Source organism: Sorex fumeus, unplaced genomic scaffold (assembly GCF_029834395.1).
Source record: "Sorex fumeus unplaced genomic scaffold, SorFum_2.1 ptg000072l, whole genome shotgun sequence".
NCBI lineage: Eukaryota > Metazoa > Chordata > Mammalia > Eulipotyphla > Soricidae > Sorex > Sorex fumeus.
Genome location: NW_026606129.1, coordinates 59,186,588 through 59,209,372, shown reverse-complemented (window position 1 = coordinate 59,209,372; position 22,785 = coordinate 59,186,588). Strand labels below are relative to the sequence as shown.

Here is a 22,785-nt window from a genome sequence, read left to right as displayed (position 1 = left end):
CCAAGGCACGAAACCTATTCCGACCTGGAGTGGCCCAGCGCCAGTAACCTACTGCAGGAACAGGACGCATTTCTGCCAAAAGCTTTTGGGTCCCGAGATTCGTTTCTGAGCCTCTAGGATCATGGCTGTTAAGAAGTTTGATCAGGAACCAGAGAGGCCATGCCTCCAATTATAGAGCTGAGCCAGAGGTGGTTTGTGGGTGTGTCTCCCATATACCTAACTTTTGGCCGTTTACTTTCTTGGTAAACTTTGCCCCAAGTTTTTGGGGTCTGGCCAAAGGCACTGCAGCAATTTTGGGGTATCTCAAGGCCTGACGGTGCCATTAGGCTGCTGATGCACTCGCCTCACAGGTACAGATTACCTGCTGGCAGCACCATACCCCCATAAACCATTTAGAGAATAAATTCTAACTCCACTGATATTTCTGCCAAATATTTAAAACATTGAGACATAATTCTTAATATTAAATATGAACAATTGCACTTAATTTGATTGTTGTACTTTTTCATTCCAACAATTAAATTTCTTGTTTAGATATCTAATACAACGTTGCTTATAACAAATGTGAAGACAGGTAAGTTGTATGCTTGTAATGATCTGAAAAGGTCTTAAAGCCATGTCTGTAGTGAAAAATGAAAACACAGATGTTTTTATATGATCCCATTGATGCATATATATTTATTACATATATATGTGTGTGTTTTGGAAACAGGGAGTAGAAGGGAAGGGGCTGAGGAATAAAACCTACTCATACATTTTGTATTACCATTTTAATGGTCTAAATGTATTCATAGTTTATTCTGTAAATAGATGAGAGTAATTAGAAAACATATCTAATGTGTTCTCTATAACTTTCACTTCAGAATTATGCTGAAATTAAAATATATTTCTCTACTTTAAATATTTTTATTTAAAATATGCAATGGGAAGGAAATTAAAAATTGTTTTCTAAATAAAATCACTATCTGTATAATTTAATGTTAGAATTTTCATAGTATAATAGGGCTATACAAATATAATAACCTATGCTACATCAATGGACTGGAGCGATAGCACAGCAGTAGGGCGTTCGCCTTACAAGCAGCCAACATGGCCGACCTGAGTTCCATTCCTCCACCCTTCTCGGAGAGCCTGGCAAGCTACCGAGAGTATTCGATATGCCAAACACAGTAACAACAACAAAAAAATCTCCAATGGAGACGTTACTGGGCCCGCTCGAGCAACTCGACGATCAACGGGAGGGCCTTTACGTTTACCTTTATGCTACATCAATATAAATTATACAATTTCACTAGTTGTGAACATGAGCTTATAATCATCAGTGACCTCCTAAAACCCCCACAGCACAGTCAATAGTATCACCCTGCCTTTATTTTTATTAAAACACGTATCATTACTTGATATTTTATAACTTGCTTCATTATTCATTTATTGCTGTCTCTCCCACTGAAATGTGGGTCTTGAAACTTCAGGAGTTCTATTTATTGTATTTCTAGAAGCTAGCTCAATCCTTACCACTTATAGTAGCTCAATAAGTAAGAAATCTTTTAAACTTTATTTAAACACCATGGTTTACAAAGTTGTTCATAATATAGTTGTTACAGGCTTTTGATATTCCAACACCAAACCCAACAACTCAACAGTGACCATCCTTCCACTACTGTCACCATTTTCCCAACCACCTGCCAAATTTGCCCTTTTAGCAGGCAAACAATAATTTGTTTTATACTACTTGTTACAACCAAATGGCTAAAGGAATTATCAAAAATACTTTAGTAAAAGAAAATTTGTGAGAATTGTTAAGTCTAACCATGGGGTTGTTAAGTCTTTGGGGATTTACTAAATTGTCCGCTGCTAGTTGAGCCTTCTGTGTTATTGTTTTTGTTTGTTGAGTTAGCTGGCTTCTATATTGCTTTCTCATCTAATTTGGCGTGCTCCTTCTGGAATTTCAGTACAGTGGAATCTGAAGGTGTTGCACAGCCATGTATGCAACTGTAGTCCAGAAACTTCGGGATATGTAGAACTAGGATGAGTTTGCAGAGATTCTAAGTGAAGCCATGAAATTAGGCCATAGGCATCTGGCATGGTAGCATCAGTTGGATATGGGTGAACTGCTGGGGTTTGAAAGGGCAGGATCTCAGCCTATCCATCAGCTTCCTGAGAATGCCCCAGAGTTTTTAGCTCAAGGAGTCTTGGGGATGAGGGGACTCAAGTATCCATAAATTTCGGCTGCTGGGCTTGCATCTCCAAGGATATTTAGGTTGTGAATCTGAAGAGCAGATCCAGTGGTAAGTTGACATGGCAGCACCTATATCAATAAATATTTCTTGGTGAAGTTATCAGATGAATAACATACTATCCAAATAACTGGAACAAGCAAGTATGTATTTTAAGAAACTAATCATTACCATCATTAACATTATTGTCACCCTCATTGTTGAATATTCAGTGAGTTTTGCTATGTTTCAAGAAGTAAAAACTACTGGGGCTGGAAAGATAGTGTAGCAGGTAGGGTACTTGCCTTGCTCGTGGCTGACTCAGGTTCGATCCCCAGAACCTCGTATGGTCCCCTGAGCCCATCAGGAGTAATTTTAAGTATAGAGCCAAGAGTAATATGCCTGAGCATTGTTGATTATGGCATAAAAACTAAATAAAAAACTAAATAAATAAAAATAAAAATTTCACTCATTACTTAGAGAAATAGCCAGGAGTCTCCAAAGCAATAGCCTATAGTTTATGCACATATATGTATTTTATATATCTATATTAACATTTAGAAAACTAATTATATTTTACTAAAAGGAATTGGCTGTGAATTTATGGAAACTGTCCCGGTATTGAGTTGGAAGTTCAGGGAGCCAACTAATAGAGGTTCTTGACAGCTTCAAATGCCTGAGAACTGGGAAAGCTGTGATCTGGTCAAACTTTCAGATTAGTGTTTCAGTTTAAAAAATCAGATTCTTCTTTTCCTTTTTTTTTGTTGTTGTTGTCATTGTTGTTGTTCGCTTTAGGCCTTTGATGGATTGGATGAACTTACTTTGTTGAGGGCAGTCTATTTCATTTTTTCTACCAATTAAAATGACAATTTCATCCAGAAAAAAAATTCACAGTGAATAATGTTAGTCTGGGTTTTCTGTGACCGAGTCAACACGACACATAAAATTAACTATCAAACAGAGAATCCTGTGGAATTTGTAAACCTTTTATGTAAAAACCTTCAATATAGGTTGGAAAGATAGTACAGGAGTTCAGGGGTTTGCTTTGCATGCTGCCAACCCGGCCCAATCCCTTGCACTATAAATGGTTCCCTGAGTACCATCAGGTGCAGCAAAAAGACAAACAGAAACACCCATTTTAATTTTATAGATGATAAAATTGAAGTTTATAGAGATGAAGTAATTAACATATAGTAGAGCTGTTATTTGCCCCAGTAGCCTGGTTTCAGAGTTAGACCCTTAACTGTTGACGCCACTAAACAATTTTTTCACTACTACAAATTTAAGGATTATTATCTTCTTTTAAGAAACTGACTTATTGGTGGTGAAAATGATCCACCAGGACCTATATTATAAATAATCAGAACTGTTTCTTTGAAGTGGGAAATTTTTCTTGAGATAATAAGATTTTTTCCCTAAAAAAGTTTCCATTATTCATTAAAAGTAAAGTGTATATTGTTGTATACACCATATTGTATATGGTTGTCCTCTGCTTGGTTAAGAATGCTTAAAAACAAATATAATTGGTAATCACAATTGACTTTTATTGAATAATTTTCTCAATAATTTACTTGACATTCTTTTAAGTTTTTTTGACCAAGTAATATGAAATAAACTTGTTATATGCCTACCCATGGGAAGGTGATGAGGGGGATTAACCTCATTTATGACATGGAAGATATGATTACTGCAATAAGTTCAAGTACAAAATAAAATTTAATGCAATGTGTTTTAGATGCCATAGTTGAAAACTTAGTTATATGAATGAGAATAGGAAGTACATTATATTGTTTTAAATGATTTGAATTTCCTTATTTGCATAAACTAAAATGTATAGCAATCACTTCAGATTGACTTTTGTTGATTTATCTTCTGACAATTCCATTTTCCATTTCTTTAAGTGTTGTTGGAGCAAGCAGTATGAAGTACATTTGTTACATGCCTGCCAAAGGGGCAGGCTGGGGGATGCAGGGATCCTTGGGACACTGGACGTGGAACTGGTGTTGCAACATCATTTGCCTCATGTTTATAAACAAATATTATGAACAATTATGAACTATTATGAATCTGTTATGAACAACTTTTTAAATCAAGGTGTCTAGTTGAAAATAAATATATTTTTAAAGTAAAAACCAAAATGTAGGCTAATTATTTTTTTTCATAAGCTAACAATTTGTGAAGAAAAGTAATATCTTGGGTTTTACTGTATTTTGTCACATTGACATATCCTAATTTTACACACAGTGATTTTACATAGTCTAAAGTCCTTTCTCTTTGTCAGAGGAGAAAAAGATATTTTAATTTTAATTGATAGTATTGTTGTGTTGCCTTTTTAAAAAGTCTTAAACATTTTTTATTAAGGAGATAAAGTTAAATAGTCTTTGTAATTTGCAAGTTGAAGACAACTTTTAATCACCTATGACTTCCTGTTTAGCCACTTAACCTCTTCATTGTCTTCATCATGCTCCAGCATTTATACTCTGATAGTTCTTCAACCAGTCTTTTAAAATGTTTCAGTTAAAATGTTTTGCATAGGACATGTATTCTCCTTAACCAAAATTCCCTTCCCCCATACTCTACATGCCTGCTAATTCTGTGTGTTATGTGCCTAAATGGCTTTAATTTCTCTCTTCTTTCTGCCCTCACTTTTATCGCTCTGAAAAAAAGTGATATTGAATACATATTATGATGTATAGCCCATATGTTTCCTCATAGAATTCCATTAGTCTTCAGTATGTCCTTAAAATATCATGGCCATGAAACAGTCTTTTATAAAGCCATTTTCAGTTAGCAAAACAAGTGTTTGGTTAGGTAGCCTCATAAAATTGCACAAAAAAAATAGATAGTGGCTCTAAGAAGAAATTCCTGCAGTGCCTTCCTGCCTTACTGAGGATAGCATCATGAGTTTTAAAACAGAGGCAAAAATTGACCTTGGCACACTCTGGGTTCAGTCTCTCATCTGAGTGTAGACAATCTCTCTGAACAGATGTTTTCCGTCCCCTGATGATAGAATCATGACCACACAGAGTCATTGGATATTGCATAGAAATTATAGACACATCATCATATCCTTCATCCTTCCAATTCCCAAGTTGAATAATGACCTCCAAAATGCAAAAACCCTCTTAAACACTCATAGAACTTTTCTTTCATAGCCCTTACCATATGTAATCGTGTAGTTATTTACGAATTACTTACTCTAATATATGTTTCCACCATGAGATGGTGAGCTTTTTGAAAAATGTGTGTCCTCCCTGGTCCCTGTCCCAACTCATTGTCTTGTCTTGAGCAGTAACTTCCTAGGCAAGGGATCCAGTCACCACAGAAGTAATAGTTAGAAGAAGGAATGTATGATTATGAATGAACTGTACAAATTGCTAAATGCTGCTCAAGATGGAAGATACTAATAGCATATTTACTACACATTTTCTCTGCTCGGTACAGAGTGTAGACCGATATATGCACTGTTTAATAAATCTAAGAAAAATGCTCTTGCTGCATACTATTATTATCTTAATCTTTTGAAGAAGGTGAGACTTAGGTTAAGTTCCCTGTCTAAAGTAATATTGTTCTACTAGATTGTTCCCTTTTTTGGTATCTTTGACATTCTTTATAATAATGTGCTTATAATAATGTGCTTGTAATAAAATCCAATTCAAAGTCTGGATTCCGGAAGCAAATTTAATTTTGATTTGATTGTTAGATAATAGCTGTAAGTCTTGAGCATGACCCTTCAATGATTAGAGTTGAAAATTCAGCAAGTTTTTTTCGGTTCAGCTTTGAAAACCCTGCAAACTTAAATGACTGTAGTAATTAGAACACTGTATCTTGAGACAAAAATGAATGTTTATTTTTCTAAAAGCCAATTAGAGAGTAGACCCTCAGGTTTTACACTCTAACTACAAAGGCATGGACCCCTCAATAAAGTAGGAAAATAATTAATGGTAACATCTTGGACCTACACCAAGTTCATTTTCCACAAATTCAAGAAAATGAAATGCCTAGAGCATGACTTTAATCTAATCTTGATTTTTAACCTTACTTTATGCATATTGATATCAGCTCGTAAAAGAGCTCCTGTTAGAATTCAAAAGGCAAGCTTTTCTGCTTGTGGTTTTCTTTTATTAAGATTTTTCTCATTATAGACCCATCCCTTCCACTTTTTATTTTAAAAACTAAAGGTCTAAATTACTTTCTCTTGATATTTTAATTAGGCCTCCATTACAGTAGACACAAAGCATGATACATGTTTACAAAGATGGTTATGACAATATGATTATAAACAATTAAAGTATACCAGGCTTTAAGAATATGTGCTAATTGTTCAAAGTTTAAAGAGATCTGTTAAGATATACTTAATAATAATGTTACAATAATTTGGCCATGTGGAAAAAATGTAGTATAATTTGTAAAATGTTTAAGAGTTTAATTTAAATACTCAGTAGTAGATTATTCTTTAAAGACCCAACTGTAGATCATCTTATAAAGTAAATAATAACCTCAAACTTAATGTAATTTAGGGGATTATGTGAAATCAGATTTGGTAAATCTGTAATCATCACCGAACAGCTACTGTTAAGCAAGAGATTCCTCTAAATAATTTTAGGCATTTAAATTTTTCAAATTATCAATAGCTATGAACTTGTTAATGTTTATTTTGTTGAAAGTAAAGCTGAAACTGTGTTGGTATGATTTTTAGTATATTCCCTCCCAAAATTCTTTCTTAGTTTTGAATATTATCTATAATTTTACTTATATTTATCCATTACCTACTATGCTTTCAGCAAATGGAGGACATAAAAAACCAAATAAATAAACTTAATTTTATTGGGAAGAATCTGCATATAGATAAATAATATAAAAATTTTTAAGGAAATTTTTCCACTAAGGTTTGGGGGAGTATAGGTACTGTGATTTATAATACTGCTAATATTAATGTTTCAGAAATATAACATTGCTGTACCATGTCTACCATCAGAGTATCACATCCTTTCATGTCTCCAGACACCCCTTCATCCTTCATCCCAAATTAGCAAATTCAGTTCTATTGGCAGACTCTCAGGGGGGTTATTATCACTGACAGTTGTCTGTTTCTTTAGTATTTTTCTTTATACTCCACATAATGAGTGATATCATTTAGTATTTGACTCACTTCACTCAACATGATATCCTCCAGTTCCTTACAGGTTACAGCAAACTGTAGGACTTCATCTTTTTTATGGCTGAGTGGTGTGCATATGTACATATATTTAGTAATTTCTTTATCTACTCATCTATTCTTGGGTATTTGTTGTTTGTTCAGATATTGACTCTAATGAAGAGTGCTGTAGCAAACATAGTAATGCAAATATCTTTTCCAATTAATGTTTCTGGGCTTTTAGTAAACATACCAAGAAGTAGAATCCCTAGGTCACGTAAAAGCTCAATTCCTAATTTTTTAAAGACATTCTGTTTTCCAAAGAGGCTGAACCATAAAACATTCCCATCAATGTGGATAAGTTTTTCTTTTTTACTATATTCCTACTACCTGGTTGCTTACAGTACTACAGTATTTTTGATGTATGCCATTCTCACTGGTGCAAGGTGATGTTTTACTGTCATTTTGATTCACATTTCCCTGATGATCAATGTGAAGATTAGTACCTTTTCAGATACCTTTTAACTGTCTATGGGACATGTCTGTGTATCTGTGTGTCTGTGTATTTGCCACATTCAGTGGTTCTTGAGACTTACTCCTGGCTCTACACTCGGGGAATCTCTCCTCACAGTGCTTGGAGGACCCTATGGGATGCGGAGAATCAAAACTGAGTCAGCCATGTGCAAGGCAAGCACCCTACCTGCTGTACTACCACTCCAGCCCTGTGTGTCCTCTTTAAGGAAGTGTCTGTCCAGCTCCTCTCCCCAGTTTTTGTTGGCATTGCCTTTTGTTGTTCTAAGTTTTGTGGGTGTTTTATTAAGTTGGCTATTAACCCTTCATCGTATGTGTGATGAGCAAATTTTTTCTCCCACTCAGTAGGATGTCTTTTTATTTTAGTCATTGTTTTGCAGTGCAGAAACTTTTTTGTTTGAATTAGTGCCACTTAATTTTTTTCTATTTTCTTAATCAATGACCTTAAATTATTGAAAAAGCCTCTGAAGTTAATATCATGGAGAGTTCTGGCCATATGTTATTCAATGTATTTTATGGTTTTGAATCTTGTCTCAAAGACTTTATATTTTTATTAATGTTTCTGTATAGTATGATATGTGGATTCAGATTTTTTATTTTTGGCACATGGTTCATTTTTCCCAGCACCATTTGTTGAAGAGGCTTTCCTTACTTCACTTCATTGGCCTAGCTCTTTTGTTGAGGATTACTATTCTTATATCTGAAATTTTAACTCTGGGCTCTCAATTCTATTTCATTGGTCTAAGGTCATTATTTCAGTACCACACCATTTACATGCTATAGTTTCATAGGATTATTTAATTTAAATTTGAGGAGAGTAAAGCAACGAATATTTTTCCAGAATTGATTTGGCTATTCTGTGTCTTATTACTGCATATAAATTTAAATCAGTATTTGTTCCACATTTCCAAAAATGTCACAGGGATTTTATGAGTACTGCAATGGATCTGTACCTTTTAGTGCTTTGAGTAGAATGTTCATTTTTCTCATTGGGTCTCCCAGTCAGTGTTCAGGGAATCAAGGGACCACGTCCACCAATTCTCAACCAACCAGGCTAGGGGCTAAATGCAAGGTTCAAAGCATATGATTTTCTGGGATTCTGAAGTTCCAGTGGATCATGTATCCTGGAAATTGAATCTTTGTGTGGATCTTCTTTTATTTTGCTTTTAATTTTGTTTTTTATTTGTTTATTTTTATTTTACCTTGTGTTGTTTCATTTGGAGCCATAGCTGGCTGTATTGAGGGCTTACTCCTGTATTTGCTCAGGAATCACTCCTGAGGTGCCGGGTTGCTTGAACCTGTCTTAGCTGCATGTGAGGCAAGTACCCTACCTATCTATCTATAAAGAATACTCATTTTAGCAATATTAATTCCTCCAATCCTGAGCATTGTATGTGCTTTAATTTCCTTGTGTTTTCTTCTATTTCTTTAAACAATGATTTATTATTTTCTTTGTGTAAGTCTTTCACCTCCTTTGCTGTGTTGATTCCCAGGTACTTGATTTGAGCCGGAGTACACATTTATTATTTTAATTTCTTTCTTTTTAACCTTACTATTTGCATAGAAAAATTCTGTGACAACAATTTTCAATACTATGGTGAATTATAGTGGTTAAAGTGGGCATCCTTGTCTCCTTCCTGATCTTAGATAAGTGCTTTTATATTTTTCCTGCTCATTAGGATATAAACTGTGGATTTGTGATACATGGTCCTTAATATATTGAGGTAGGTTCTTTCTATGCACATTTTGGTGTAAGTATTTATCCTAGATGGAATTGGATCCTGTTCAGTGTTTTCTTTGCAACTACTGACATAGTCATTTGATTTTTATTGCTCCCTCTGCTGCAAAATGCCAACCTGGGACCTTGTCTAGCTTCCCACTAGGCAGGGGGAGATTCATAAATCTGTGGTTGAATTTTCAGTCCTCAGTATCTTTCCTCTGGCTATGACCCACCTCCAACCTGACCACACCCCTTTGATTCCTTACTGTTCCATGATTGCTCATGTGAAAACAAACACACTACGATGTTTGAACAGAAAAAATATACTTATGGACAAAGGTTTCCTGTAACCAGAATATTTTTTCTAAGGAGAAACTCCCATCCTATTATTATTGCCTTTCTAGATCTATGCCATAGCCCTTACTACCCTTCAGTAACCTCAGTGGCTATTTCCTTTTTGAAAAATGTACATATATTCTAATGATTCTAACAGAATCAGTTCTCTAGGGTTCCATTTCTCAACCAGTTATAATTTCTCCCTTGTGGGCCCTGGGATTTTCTGGATCATAGGAATTCTGTGACATAAAGCTGCATAAATGGGCCACAGCATGAGAATAGAGGAGACGTAAGGACAGAAAAAAGTGAGAAACACCTCTCTAGGTTTTGTTCTACTCAGTCATGAAAGATATGAATTTCTAATGGATTTTTTTCAGTTGGCCTAGAATTTGAGAGTCACTTTTCTGTTATTGATCCAAACAGACTTATGCTATTTCATTTTCTACAAATGAATATTTTTAAATAACCTTTTAGAAAGGAGTCTATATATACACGATAGCCACATCTGTTTGCTAACACTAGGAAATCTGGTGGTTGATCGGTATCTGGTTGTGGTGTCTGAGCGCTGCTATTGTTGAGCATCTTACTCTTCATATAAATAGCAGTGTCTTGGTCATTTTTTGAACCTGCTTTCATTCACATCCTGAAAGTTGTTCAGCTTTATTCAGTCTTTCTCCTCAGTTCATACATATGAAACTATCATTAGTGGGTAGAGAAAAGAGTTCAAAGGATTGGAGCACATATTTTGCATTTGGAGGACCTAAGGTTGATCCCAACACTGCATGCTCCTTCACTAGCACCACTGGATGTAGCCTGGTGGCCCACCAACTCCGAGCCCCAGACTTAAGTACCATCACACCTGGGTTGAGTATCATGTATCTGGTTTCCCCTATACCAGCACTGCTGGGAATACCCGAAAAAAAAAATTACTGGAAGAAACTGTTAAAAGTATCCATTTCTAGCCCACTGCCGGGTTCTCATTCTACATTCTGGTTTTGGGCCCCAGTATCTGCAGTTTTAAGAAATGCCCATGGAGATGCAATTCAGAGAGTTTAACTTTTGGAATGACTGACTTTCAGATACTTCACATAATGTTTTTTGTGTATCTATATGCCTACTAATGAACATTTACTACGTTCTTTTAATAAAAACAGATCAGTTCATTAACAGAGGAACAGGGAGTGTGCGAAATAGTAAAAACCAAGATGTTTGTCATATCGCCTTTGGATCCAAAGTTCTTGGACCACCTCCACTCTCTGGCAGAAGGAATAACATGAGGACATCCAGTGAGGTAGGAACAAGGTTTGAAGAACTTATCTAAGCTTGAATGACATGGGAAGAGAAGGATTTTTTTTGGGGGGTGGGGGAGTTCTTCCCCAGCATAGGAGAAAGAAGAGAGACTACATGCCAAAAGCAGAAGGTTCAAATAAATATAGTACAGAAATTCTGATTTTTAAAGGCCTCAAAAATGTTTTCTTTTTATCATGTCAACAAAATTAACATTTTGAGTGTTCTTCTCTTTAAATATGTTCAGAAACTTACAGGCAGTTATATGTGAGTGCATTTTGTAGCCTCCTTCACAAAGGAATTCTATCACCACCAGACAATTTTGAGAATAGATTTTCAAATGTTATACACACACACACACACACACACACATATATATATATATATAATTTTCCTCTGATTTTAGTTTAGACTGTGATTTTCAGAATAAAAGCATAAAAAATAGTGAATTTCACTTTAACTTCTCCCTACTATAGATGAAGAGTGGCAAGTAAGAATCTTAACTTATGTGTATAGGAGACATGTGTAGTGGTGTATTTTATCTCATTATTCTTCTCCATCAATGGCTTTCTAATTTCCCACCATAACTTCCCTCCCCAACTGTTTCCACCCTATTGGTTTCTCTATTTTTTTTCCTTATTCTTTGCCCAAATATTATTTCTCCATTGTAGATTGTATAGGGAATACACTTAATGCCTTCAGTTTAAAATATAGACTAATTTGTTTTCCCTGTAGACAGTAAAATCCACAGGGTCTAAAAATAGCCGATCGTGCCAGCAGTCTATGGTAGAGAAGAGTGTTAATAGTACAGAAATGTCTGCCTTGTTGATATCTGAGTCTGAAGAGCAAGGAGATAAAGAAAATATTCGCCAAACAAAACAGGCTGTACCTACTCATGGTAAGAAAGCATTTTACATAAAGACTGACATAAGCTAGTGAGCATAGTAAAAAATAAAGTTATGTTAAATCTGAAGTTACGTTATTGACTAGATCTTAAGTCCAGAATTAAAGGATAAGGCGTGTTGAAATATGTTTGGACTTCTTATACATAATTTTATAAAATTTTTATTTTTAATTGTCATAGTACTTGTGTATTATTATATGATGTCCAATGAGGAAATTAAATGGATCCTATAATGGCTGTATTTTTGGAAGCTTAATATGCATTTTCAGATTTCTCAATAATTTATCTTTTAATTAGTCTCTTCCATTTGTAAAATGCTCTTTAATTTCTCTGATTGATAACAAAACAACCCTGTTGGTAAAGAAAAGACATTTGTCCTATGTTGTAGACTGAGAGTTCAAGGCTAACAAAAAGATCAAGTGATTTGCTCTTTGTAATCACAGGAAAGAATTGAGGAGAACCCAATATTTCCACTCCCTCTCAGTTTTTTTCACTTTCACTGGTCTGCCTTTTGCAAAAGTTGAAATGTGGGGGAGGGACTTGATTTAGAAATTAATCTAATCTTTTATAAACTACATCTCCCATGGAGTATGAAACTGAGATAAGAAAATAATAAATAACTCCCACTCTCCTGTGAAACTTTGATCAAGTTTCTTAAACTTTGTGAACTTCATTTTCTCATCTGAAAAATAAAGATACTAGTAATACTTCTAAATAACAACTGTCCTGAGGTGTAACTGTGAAGATTCTATGAGAAAAATCAGCTATACACTACATACGGTTCTGTGAAATTAAGCATTTAGTAATTGTTATTTTTTGTTTATAATGAATATATTTATGTAACAATAATTCAAATTATATTAAAAAGTTATACTCTGGAATTCTTTGTGTTTGCACTCAGTTCTCTGGGGTTCTGTCAGAAACTTCTCTTAGTTTTTATTGAATTATGTTTAACTTCACTTCCTCTTTTAAAGGAAAAAATACTTTTCCTGTGTTGACTATTGATTTTATTATTCATACTTTTGTAGTATAATGCATGCTTAATATCTATCAATTTGTATCTCTCTAAAATGATACATTTCAAAATAAATAAAAAAATGTTATATTTCAGAATAAAATGTATTCCTGCTTTAGAAAGTCTTAAAAAATTCTAATATTGGAATAAAATTAAACACCTGTTTCCTAAGGAGAAATATGTTGTATTTTTGTGTTTTTGAAGCAGCCTTAATTTTATGTCAAAATGATACATGAACATTCTCAATATAGCTATAATTGCATTAATTGAGTTATTTCAAACCATATCGTACTTTCTGTTCTATCTTTTCTAATGTATAGCCAATCTGCATATTATGCATCCGCATCCCCCTCAAGAACCATCAACAGATAAGAATAATAGCAAGAGAAGATTACGGTTAAAAAGCACCAGCAGAGAAAGGACAGAGACACCCAGCGGTATGGCACTAATTCAATACTACCTATGTCTGTATATTATTTAGAGCAATGGGATCTCTCTCTGCAGGTTGTAAATTTTAAAGGATTATGAGCCAATTCATTTAAAATATAAATGTCTGTTCCATAGGGATTATTGAAATCAAATTTTCTGCAAAAGGATTTCTCTAGAGCCCTAACAAAGATTTGCTGGATTAGTAGGCAGTACTGTTGAAATAAAGGACTTCCTATTTTTGCTTTCAAAGACATCAGCTTAAATTATTGTCTTTAAAATATGGTCCAATTTATAGGAAGTTTCAATCTGCAGACTTTACTAAGACTGAACTTAACTCATAATTTTCATTTTAATTTGTGTCTCTGCTTTGTAAGTTGGTCCCTTTTCAGATTGCTTTTTACATTTACTGATTCTCCCTTTGGACTCCTTGCTACCGGTCTAGTAGAGGTAAATATTTAAACATTTTGCAACCAGTAAAGCATTAGATAATATAGATGACTATCACCATAATTTATTTAAATATTGGATTTGAGCCAAGTATGTATAGATTTGTGACTACCTACATTAGACTAGTCTGAATAGCTCCCAGAGTGTATCATGCACACATCTGTTAGCATTATTTCCCCAAATACAGAGTTCTTTGGCAGAATGTAACTCATTAGATTTTATATTATTTTACAAGATAAAAGAGAAACATTTAATTTTGCATTATGCCTGTGTTTATTTTCTTAAAATACGTGATTTAGAAGTGTGGTTTCAAAGTCTTGTGTAGGGTCAAAGCTATATAACAGCAAATAGAGCCCTTGCCTTTCACACAGCTGACCCAGGTTCATTCCCTATACTACAAATGATCCCGTGAGCCCCTCCAGGAGTGATCCCTGAGCACAGAGCCTTGAAAAAGTCCTGAGAACCATTTGCTGTGTTCCAAAAACCAAAGGGAAAAAAAAGATTTAGTAACAATCTTAATTTTAGAAAAACACACTTCACTTTAGTTCTGTGCAAAGGAAAAATTAATAAAGCCCTTTAAAATCATGTGTTTTGAATTCGTGTTCTCAGGCACCAGAATTTGAGGCAGGCTTCCAACCATGGATCAACCTTGGATAAGAGACCACTATGCCAGTGATGGTTGAAAGGGGTCACTCTGGATGGGAGATGTGTGCTGAAAGTGGGTAAAGGACCAAACATGATGGCCTCTCAGTATGCAAACCATAATGCCCAAAAGGAAAGGGAGAGAGAAAGAAACGTGCCTGCCATAGAGGCAATCAGGGAAACGGAAGATGGTGGGAAGGATATTGGGGGCATTGGTGGTGGGAAATGTGTACTGGGGGAGGGATGGGTGCTGGAACATTGTATGACAGAAACCCAATCAAGAAAGCTTTGTAACAGTATATCTCACAATAATTCAATAAAAAAAAGAAATTTTTTCTTCAAAATAAATAAAATGTTCCCATGCAGATATCAAGGAATTTTAAGATGAACCTCTACAAAAATGCAGCTAAGTTCATCTTAAAACATTCTACTGGGGGAAAAAAAGCAAAACAAAAACACTTGGACCATAATCTGTATTCTCACCTCAAGCAGAAAAGAATGCTGTATAAATAACATTGTTTTAAAATTAATTATGAATTTCAAAAGAAGTAATATAGTGGAAAATATTTTATCTAATAAAGGCAGATCTTCAAGAAATAACAGGAATGAAGATGAAGAAACAACTACCCCCACCACTGTGTCCCAGCAACAAGAAGAAGCATCTCAGCCCAGCACTGTGGAACCCCAGTCTCCTGACCAAGCAGGTTGGCATCTTTATTATTTAATAAACGTTTATAATTAATAATAAAGTATGAATCTGCCAAATATTTCAAAGCTGATCACTGTGAAAACTTGCCCTGTTGTATGCTAAAATTACCTGTTTTTGCAAATACCTTTTAATCTCAATTTTATGTCAAACTTTACTGAATAAAAAGTATTTTGAGGGTGCCGGGTGCCGGATATTTTCTTGCACACAGCCAACCTGGGTTCAATCCCTGCCACCCCATATGGCCCTCAAACCTGCGATCAATGATCCCTGAACACAGAGCCAGGAATAAGCCTTGAGCACCATCAGGTGTGGCTCAAAAAAAAAAAAAAAGAAAAGAAAAGAAAGAGAGGAAGGGGAGGGAGAGAGGGAGGAAGGGACTGGGCAGGGGGAGGGAGGGAAGGAGAGAGGGAGGGAAGGAAGGAAGGAAGGAAGGAAGGAAGGAAGGAAGGAAGGAAGGAAGGAAGGAAGGAAGGAAGGAAGGAAGGAAGGGAGAGGAAGGAAGGGAGAGGAAGGAAGGGAGGGAGGGAGGGAGGGAAGGAGGGAAGGAGGGAAGGAGGGAAGGAGAGAAAAGTATTTTGATCTTTAAGTGTTAGGTAACTGCCCGGAATGAAATTTTCAAGCTGATGTTTTCTCATGACATTATCGCCCTTCCCTGAGATTCCCAGTTGTTGCATTTCTCCAGCCCTCTTTCTGGTGGAAATGGTTGTAAGGAAGAACATTGAGTCCATCATCATATTTGGCCTAGCAGGTGTGTGATACTTTTATGAAAGCGAATTTTTTTTGAGCAGGAGAAAAGGAAAATAAATGAAAATTGTTTGTAGTTTGTCAGTCTTATTTATGCAATGTTGAAACCTTCATTAAAATGTTAGGCGCAATTAGTGTCTCTAGCATAAATCTGACTGTGTAGAAAAACTAATTAGATGTTTAGGTGATCATTCTTGCATTTATCTTGTTTGCTGCAATATTGTGATTACATAGTAATTTACATATTTTCCTAAGAAAACACACCGAATTATTCATTACAATTGATATGAAAATACTTGAGGTAAAACTACAAATTCCAAAACATCATGGGGTAGTGAGATAATTAGTTTCTTTAGAGTAGAAACAGCTCCTTTTACTTTTTTTTTCATGCTTTCCCTTTGTTTTTGTTGCTGTGATGGGGATTACACCCACTTTGTTGTAGGTTTGCTGGGGGTCAGACATTTGGTCATGACGCCTGTAAGGTTTTACACATTTTAATTGTTGTATTCAGTGCCACCAGGATCCCACAGCACATAGGGTAATACCAAACTCCAACCTTAACCTGTCAGGCAGGTGCTCTCCTGCATGACTCACATCCCAAGGCTTTACATTTACCTATGACAGTTTATGTTTGGCAATAGGTAATACTGTACCAACGTAGCACTGTCCTCCCGTTGTTCATGGATTTGCTCAAGCAGGCACCAGTAACGTCTCACAACAAATTGTGAGACTTGTTGTTACTGTTTTTGGCATATCAGATACATCACAGGTAGCTTGCCAGGTTTTCCCGTGCAGGCAAGATACTCTTGATAGTTTGCCGGGCTCTCCAAGAGGGGCAGAGGAATCGAACCAGGTCGGCTGTGTGCGAGGCAAACGCCCTACCCACTGTGCTATTGCTCCAGCCCAACAGGTAATACAAATGGTTCAATTGTGTAATGAAGATATTCAGCATCTTTTCCTCCAATTTTCTTTACATATCCATATGTATCTTGCAGCACACTGCTTTGTTTGCAAGGCACTTCCATGCTCTTAGCACTGTGCAAAACTGATTTTCTGCCCTCCTCGTAAGGCTAATGAACATAATCATCTCACATGCCTGCAGCAGCACTCTTTCAGGAGCCCTCACGTGCCATGTAATGGTGGTCAGATCAGGTAGACTCGCCTACCTTGGCTGTACGTATAAACCTACAGATTCTATTGCTAATCACAGGAAAGCTTTGCCTTAATCAATTTCTCTAGGAAGTTACATTTACTGTCCTTTTTATGGGTAACTTTTAGTAAACAGTAGTCCCAAGAAGTAGATGAATCATGATGAATAAAACTTTTTGCGCAGTGAATGTGATTTTTAAAGTGTTGTTGCTTTTTTGTTATCTAGGTTTTAGAATTTTAAATTAGCAACCTTAGATGTCTCGGTTACTTTTTGTGTAATGAGAAATATAACAAAATTCAAGAGTCAGAGAAAAAATTACTCACTTTAGGATCTAGAGAGGTAGTACAGCGGGAAAGGCACTTGCCTGGCACAAGACTGACATTTGTTTAATTCCCTGGTACTCTGTATGGTCCCCTGAGCCCACCGATATAGGCCCAGAAAACTGCCAGGTGATGCCCCCCCCCAAAAAAAAAAACAAAAATAACAACAACAAAACTACCCTCTTCGCATTGTGTTTCTGCAGAACACAGATTCTTGTATGATTTTCAACATTCACATAATGCAGCAAAAGCAAATTTTTTTGTTTGGTTTTGAGATACACACCCGGTGGCGCCTCAATGCTCAGGGCACCATACGCAGTACCATGGATTAAACCAGAGTTGACCACATGCAGGACAAGTGTCATAATCCCTGTACTCTCACTCTGAAATTTGTAAAAAAAAAAAAATGGTAAGTTTAGAAGATGCTCCATATTTTTCTTGCTCTTCTTCTAAAGAAAAAAGTAAAAATGTCCCAAAAATAAATTTTAGATTTATAATTTCCAATGTCCCTAGATCATAGTTTTAAAATCCACTGACTAATTTTTTTAATTTAAGTTGTGCTAAAAATATAAGGTAAAGGTAAAAAAGGTAAAGGCCCTCCCGTTGATCATCGATTTGCTCGAGCGGGCCCAGTAACGTCTCCATTGGAGACTTTGTTGTTACTGTGTTTGGCATATCGAATACATCACGGGGAGCTTGCCAGGCTCTGCCGTGTGGGCGAGATACTCTTGGTAGCTTGCCGGGCTCTCCGAGAGGGGCGGAGGAATCGAACTCGGGTCGGCCATGTTGGCCGCTTGTAAGGCGAACGCCCTACCTGCTGTGCTATCGCTCCAGCTAAAAATATATATACAAATATTTCAAAGAAAATAATTTTCTCTACAGGAAAAAAAAATTCACATCAAAGCTTTCTCTGTTAAAACTAAGAATAGAGGTCTTTCTTCACTAGAACAGTGAATTCATCAGTCATATTAAAAATATTTCTCTGAATTTACTATCACTTGGAAAGTCTACTCAGTTTAGTCAGTGAATTTATCTGTTTCCAAAGTACAGAGAAAAGAACTACTAACCTTTTCAGAGTTTCCTCTTCTTCATGATTCATATTCTGAACAATACCCTGTTACTTAGTTTAAAGAGATTGTTGAAATTCACTTCCTCCTGCAGTTAAAAGAAGTACTTAAAACACTTGAACTTTGGGAGATGCCCCTCACCCCCACTTCCTTGGAATGTCAAATTAATGAGGCTGTACTTCAAGGAGCTTACTGTGAGACAGGTGATAATTATTTCAGACTTACAAATTTCCTGGCCAGTGTTTTACTCAGATGAAGAGGAAGTGCAAATTATTTGCCCATAGCTCTAGGCACTAATCAATAAGTTAAATGTCTAGCAGCTTATAAAATAGCAAATAAATTGCCTTCTGTGACTTTTTGCATTATTTGATAAATATCTATTACAATAACAAGTTTTACCATACCTGTCTAAAATAACAAATATGAAAGATAATCTAATTTTTGTCATCTTTTCAAAATGTCAGATGAATGGATATTTCCTGAGAAGGGTGAACATTTGGCATCCAGTAGACACTCTCTGCTCCTGGATGAGGATTCCAGCTACACTGCACACCTGTTGCAAGAAACCAGCAAGGAAAATGAGCTTGACCAACAGGCAGAGGAAACCCAGATTGTGCCAATAGACATTTTCACTTTTTCATCAAGACCACGATCAGCTCCCCATGGAAAGACTCAGAGCATGTCTCCAGAAGGTGGCTCACTTAGTTTAGATCTAAACAAGGAGACAAACATCAGCATGACAAATACAGACACTCAACTGGAAGATGATTTCTATGGCAGTGACTGCAGCGAGGAGGTACATTGCTTGATGCATGCTATAGTTTTAAAATCACAGTTGTTCCATTAGTTTCAGTATGCACTAAAAACAAGTTGAAAAGAAAGAGGGGAAATCAACTGCTATTTATAAAAAGGCAGCAGATTGCGATGTCAGTCAACAGTTGCCTCGGGTTGTTATGGCAACTAAATTGCTGCCTTTTTTTATTAACAGTCAGCCAATTTCATTTTTAATTATGGAAAGTAGTCTTAAAGTTTGGTTTGTGGTTTTCATTTTAATCTTTGTCTCACAGGATGAGAAATAATATGCAGTTTAGTTATATGATAGCAAGACCAGTAAAACATTGAGAACACATTGTTCAAGATCTCTGGGGAAATTGCACTGCTGTTGCTAAGCATTCTGAATCGGCGCTTTTCTGGCTCCCTTCTCCCCTACCATCTTTTCACCTTAGACCTATTAGGACTCATTATTTTCCATATGGTCCCTGAATTTCAAGAGTTGTGCCAATTAAAGTTTAGATAATGAATCATGGATTAGTGCTGGGACTTACCTTACAGGATGTCTTCTGTTTGCAATTATTTAGAATATAAATCTCTCTTATAAATTAGTAAAATCATACAAACTTTAGAAAACTTACTAAAAATTAAAATGAATGTATTATGAAACATTGTTGAAAATGTAATGCATAACTCTTTCCCCATGTGAGATGAGTTTACTAGTGAAATTTCTGTAGTTTTATTATTCAATACTGTACTCATATGTTCTAGAAAATATTTTGGAAGCAAATTGCCCTCAAGCTATGGCTTAACAAAATTACTTAAATAATTTTATGTAGAAATTATAGAAATAATTAGAAAACATGTATACTTACAGCCTATTTTTATTATCTATAATAGATAATAATCTCTTTTTGGACAGCGGAATATAGACTCAGTCCACAACTTCACCCTTCAGAACCAGTTGAGAATGTGTTGAAATTGTTCAGACACTCATTATGGCTTTGTGCAACTTTTAATGAGTTTCTCCAGCAAAAGACATGAGGAAATTCTTTATTCATAATACCCTTTATTCTGAGTGTCATGAAACTTATTAATCATACCTAACATAAAACTATTATAAAACCTTTTATGCATAAACATTGTATTTGAGCCAGCATTTCAAATGTGCCTGTGGATATCTTTGTCCTTTCACCTGGAATAACATGAAACTTTAAAAACTATAAACTCGGCATTTGTCTTAACATCTATTATTTCACCATTCCAGCTGTTAATTCTTTTAAAAATGGCTGTCACTGTCACTGTCCTCCTGTTCATCGATTTGCTCGAGCGGGCCCAGTAACGTCTCCATTGGAGACTTTGTTGTTACTGTGTTTGGCATATCGAATACGTCACGGGGAGCTTGCTAGGCTCTGCCGAGCAGGCGAGATACTCTCGGTAGCTTGCCAGGCTCTCTGAGAGGGGCGGAGGAATCGAACTCGGGTCGGCCATGTTGGCTGCGTGCAAGGCAAACGCCCTACCGCTGTGCTAAATGGCTAATATTTTATAATTTATATCATTTAATATTATATAAAATTAATTGACTAATATTATATTCAGTCATATCATCGATGTTTGTTTTGGGGCCACACCTGGTGGTGCTCCAGGCTTACTCCTGGCTCTCTGCTCAGGGATCACTACTGATGATGCTTAGGGAACCGCATGTGGTCCCAGGAATTCAACTGGAGTCAGGACCATGCAAAGCAAGTGCCTTACCCACTATAGAGTCTCTCCAACTGATACCATTTTATTAATGAAATAGGCTTATCCCCTTCCCACGTGCATGGAACCATCTTTATTACCTAACCCAGACAAAGCACTAATCCGATGAAAATATAATGACTGGTGAAAAAGAGCAGGTCACTGAAAAAATGTGGCAGGTATTATAGGGAAGCTGTCCTTGAAATACCACCTTTGGAGCTTACTTATTCCATAAAGGATAAACTTAAGAGAAAGCAGTAGCACTTCTTGGGAAAATAAAGAATTCTGGCTAGTACTGAATACTTTAATTTCTTATCACTTTTTATACTCTCTTTTACCCTAACTACTCAACTTCTGACATCCTTCAACATTTATAATGCAGACCTGTACTTATCTCCAGGTATATAAAATTGGGGAAAAAGTGATCATGCATTACCCAAACTCACACTGACCTAGCTCTCTAGTCACTTCTGTGTGGTGACCAGTGAGTGAACAAGGCATATAGCTAGAATTTGTAGTGAAACAATCTCAGATTTAGTAGGAGTCTGCTAAAAGAGGCAGAAGGGTAGAAAAGCTTTATCATATAAAGGAAGCCTAAAGGTGAAATTCAAACATGAAAGCTTGGTAACTGTATCTCATGGTGATTCAATAAAAAAGAAAACAAAAAGAGAAGAAAAGGTTTGCAGTTAGGAGCAATAACAAGATACGAACTAAAACACAAAAAATACAACTAACATAAATGCCAAGCTATATTTTTTAAATTTTTTTATTTTATAAGTTAGTTCACAATATTTTGATTACATTTAATATTCAAACACCAATCCCACCACCATTATACCTTCCCATCACAAATTCGTGATGTTTCAACCCAAACGGCAATCCGTGTCCCAAAACACAACCAAAAGAATATATTGTGTATTGTGTTATGAAAAACTGCTGAACATGCTTACAAAAAAGTGTTTATATAGGAAACAGTGTGAAGATTGTTCTGTTTTGGCAGGAGCCATTAAGACATTCTATAGGATATCACTAACATGTTGTTAAAGTTTGAGTGATGTGAGCTTTGGTATATATATATATGTATATTTGAAAATATGTATATATGCATATATATTTCCCTCTATGATTTGTTGCTTACTGTCTTAACCCCATAAAATATGATGTGGTAATTATGGAGAGTGGGTGGGGAGTGTCTTATGATGTGTCACTCATATGAGAGGAATATGTTCACTCATATGTGAGGCTCGCAGCCCAAGCATGTGGGGAGTGGCCTTGAGCGTGGCAATGGTTGGGTTGTGGAGGTCGACTGCTGGGCCTGGGTCCCTTGGGGCAGGTAGGGAGCCCCAAGTGAAAACAGGGTGCCCCAAGTGAAAACAACCTGGCGCAGAGTCTAGTGGCATGGCTATGGGGGCCTCATTTTATACTCCCTTCGAGAAGAAGCAGACATGTGATCTGGAGGGAGGCCAATGACGAGACCAGGCTATATTTTAAACAATTTTTAGAATATCTAACAATCCCTCCATCAGACTGGGTTTTTTTTTGAGGGGGGTTGTTTTATTTATTTTTTTTTTTTGGTAAATTATTTTCTGGTAGCATTGCTTCTCCTCATTAACCATATAA

General features: G+C 36.0%; 1 protein-coding gene across 3 annotated transcripts in view; it reads left to right on the top strand.

The window, feature by feature from the left end:
- CFAP20DC (CFAP20 domain containing) overlaps positions 1-22,785 on the top strand; it is a 328,442-nt gene that overhangs the window by 185,049 nt on the left and 120,608 nt on the right. For all 3 annotated transcript variants that reach the window (XM_056129486.1, XM_056129487.1, XM_056129485.1), the window contains 5 exons: positions 11,095-11,231; positions 11,963-12,125; positions 13,467-13,583; positions 15,246-15,368; positions 19,119-19,450. In XM_056129486.1, the coding sequence (XP_055985461.1) occupies positions 11,095-11,231; positions 11,963-12,125; positions 13,467-13,583; positions 15,246-15,368; positions 19,119-19,450 (872 nt within the window). The remainder of the gene's footprint in view (positions 1-11,094; positions 11,232-11,962; positions 12,126-13,466; positions 13,584-15,245; positions 15,369-19,118; positions 19,451-22,785) is intronic.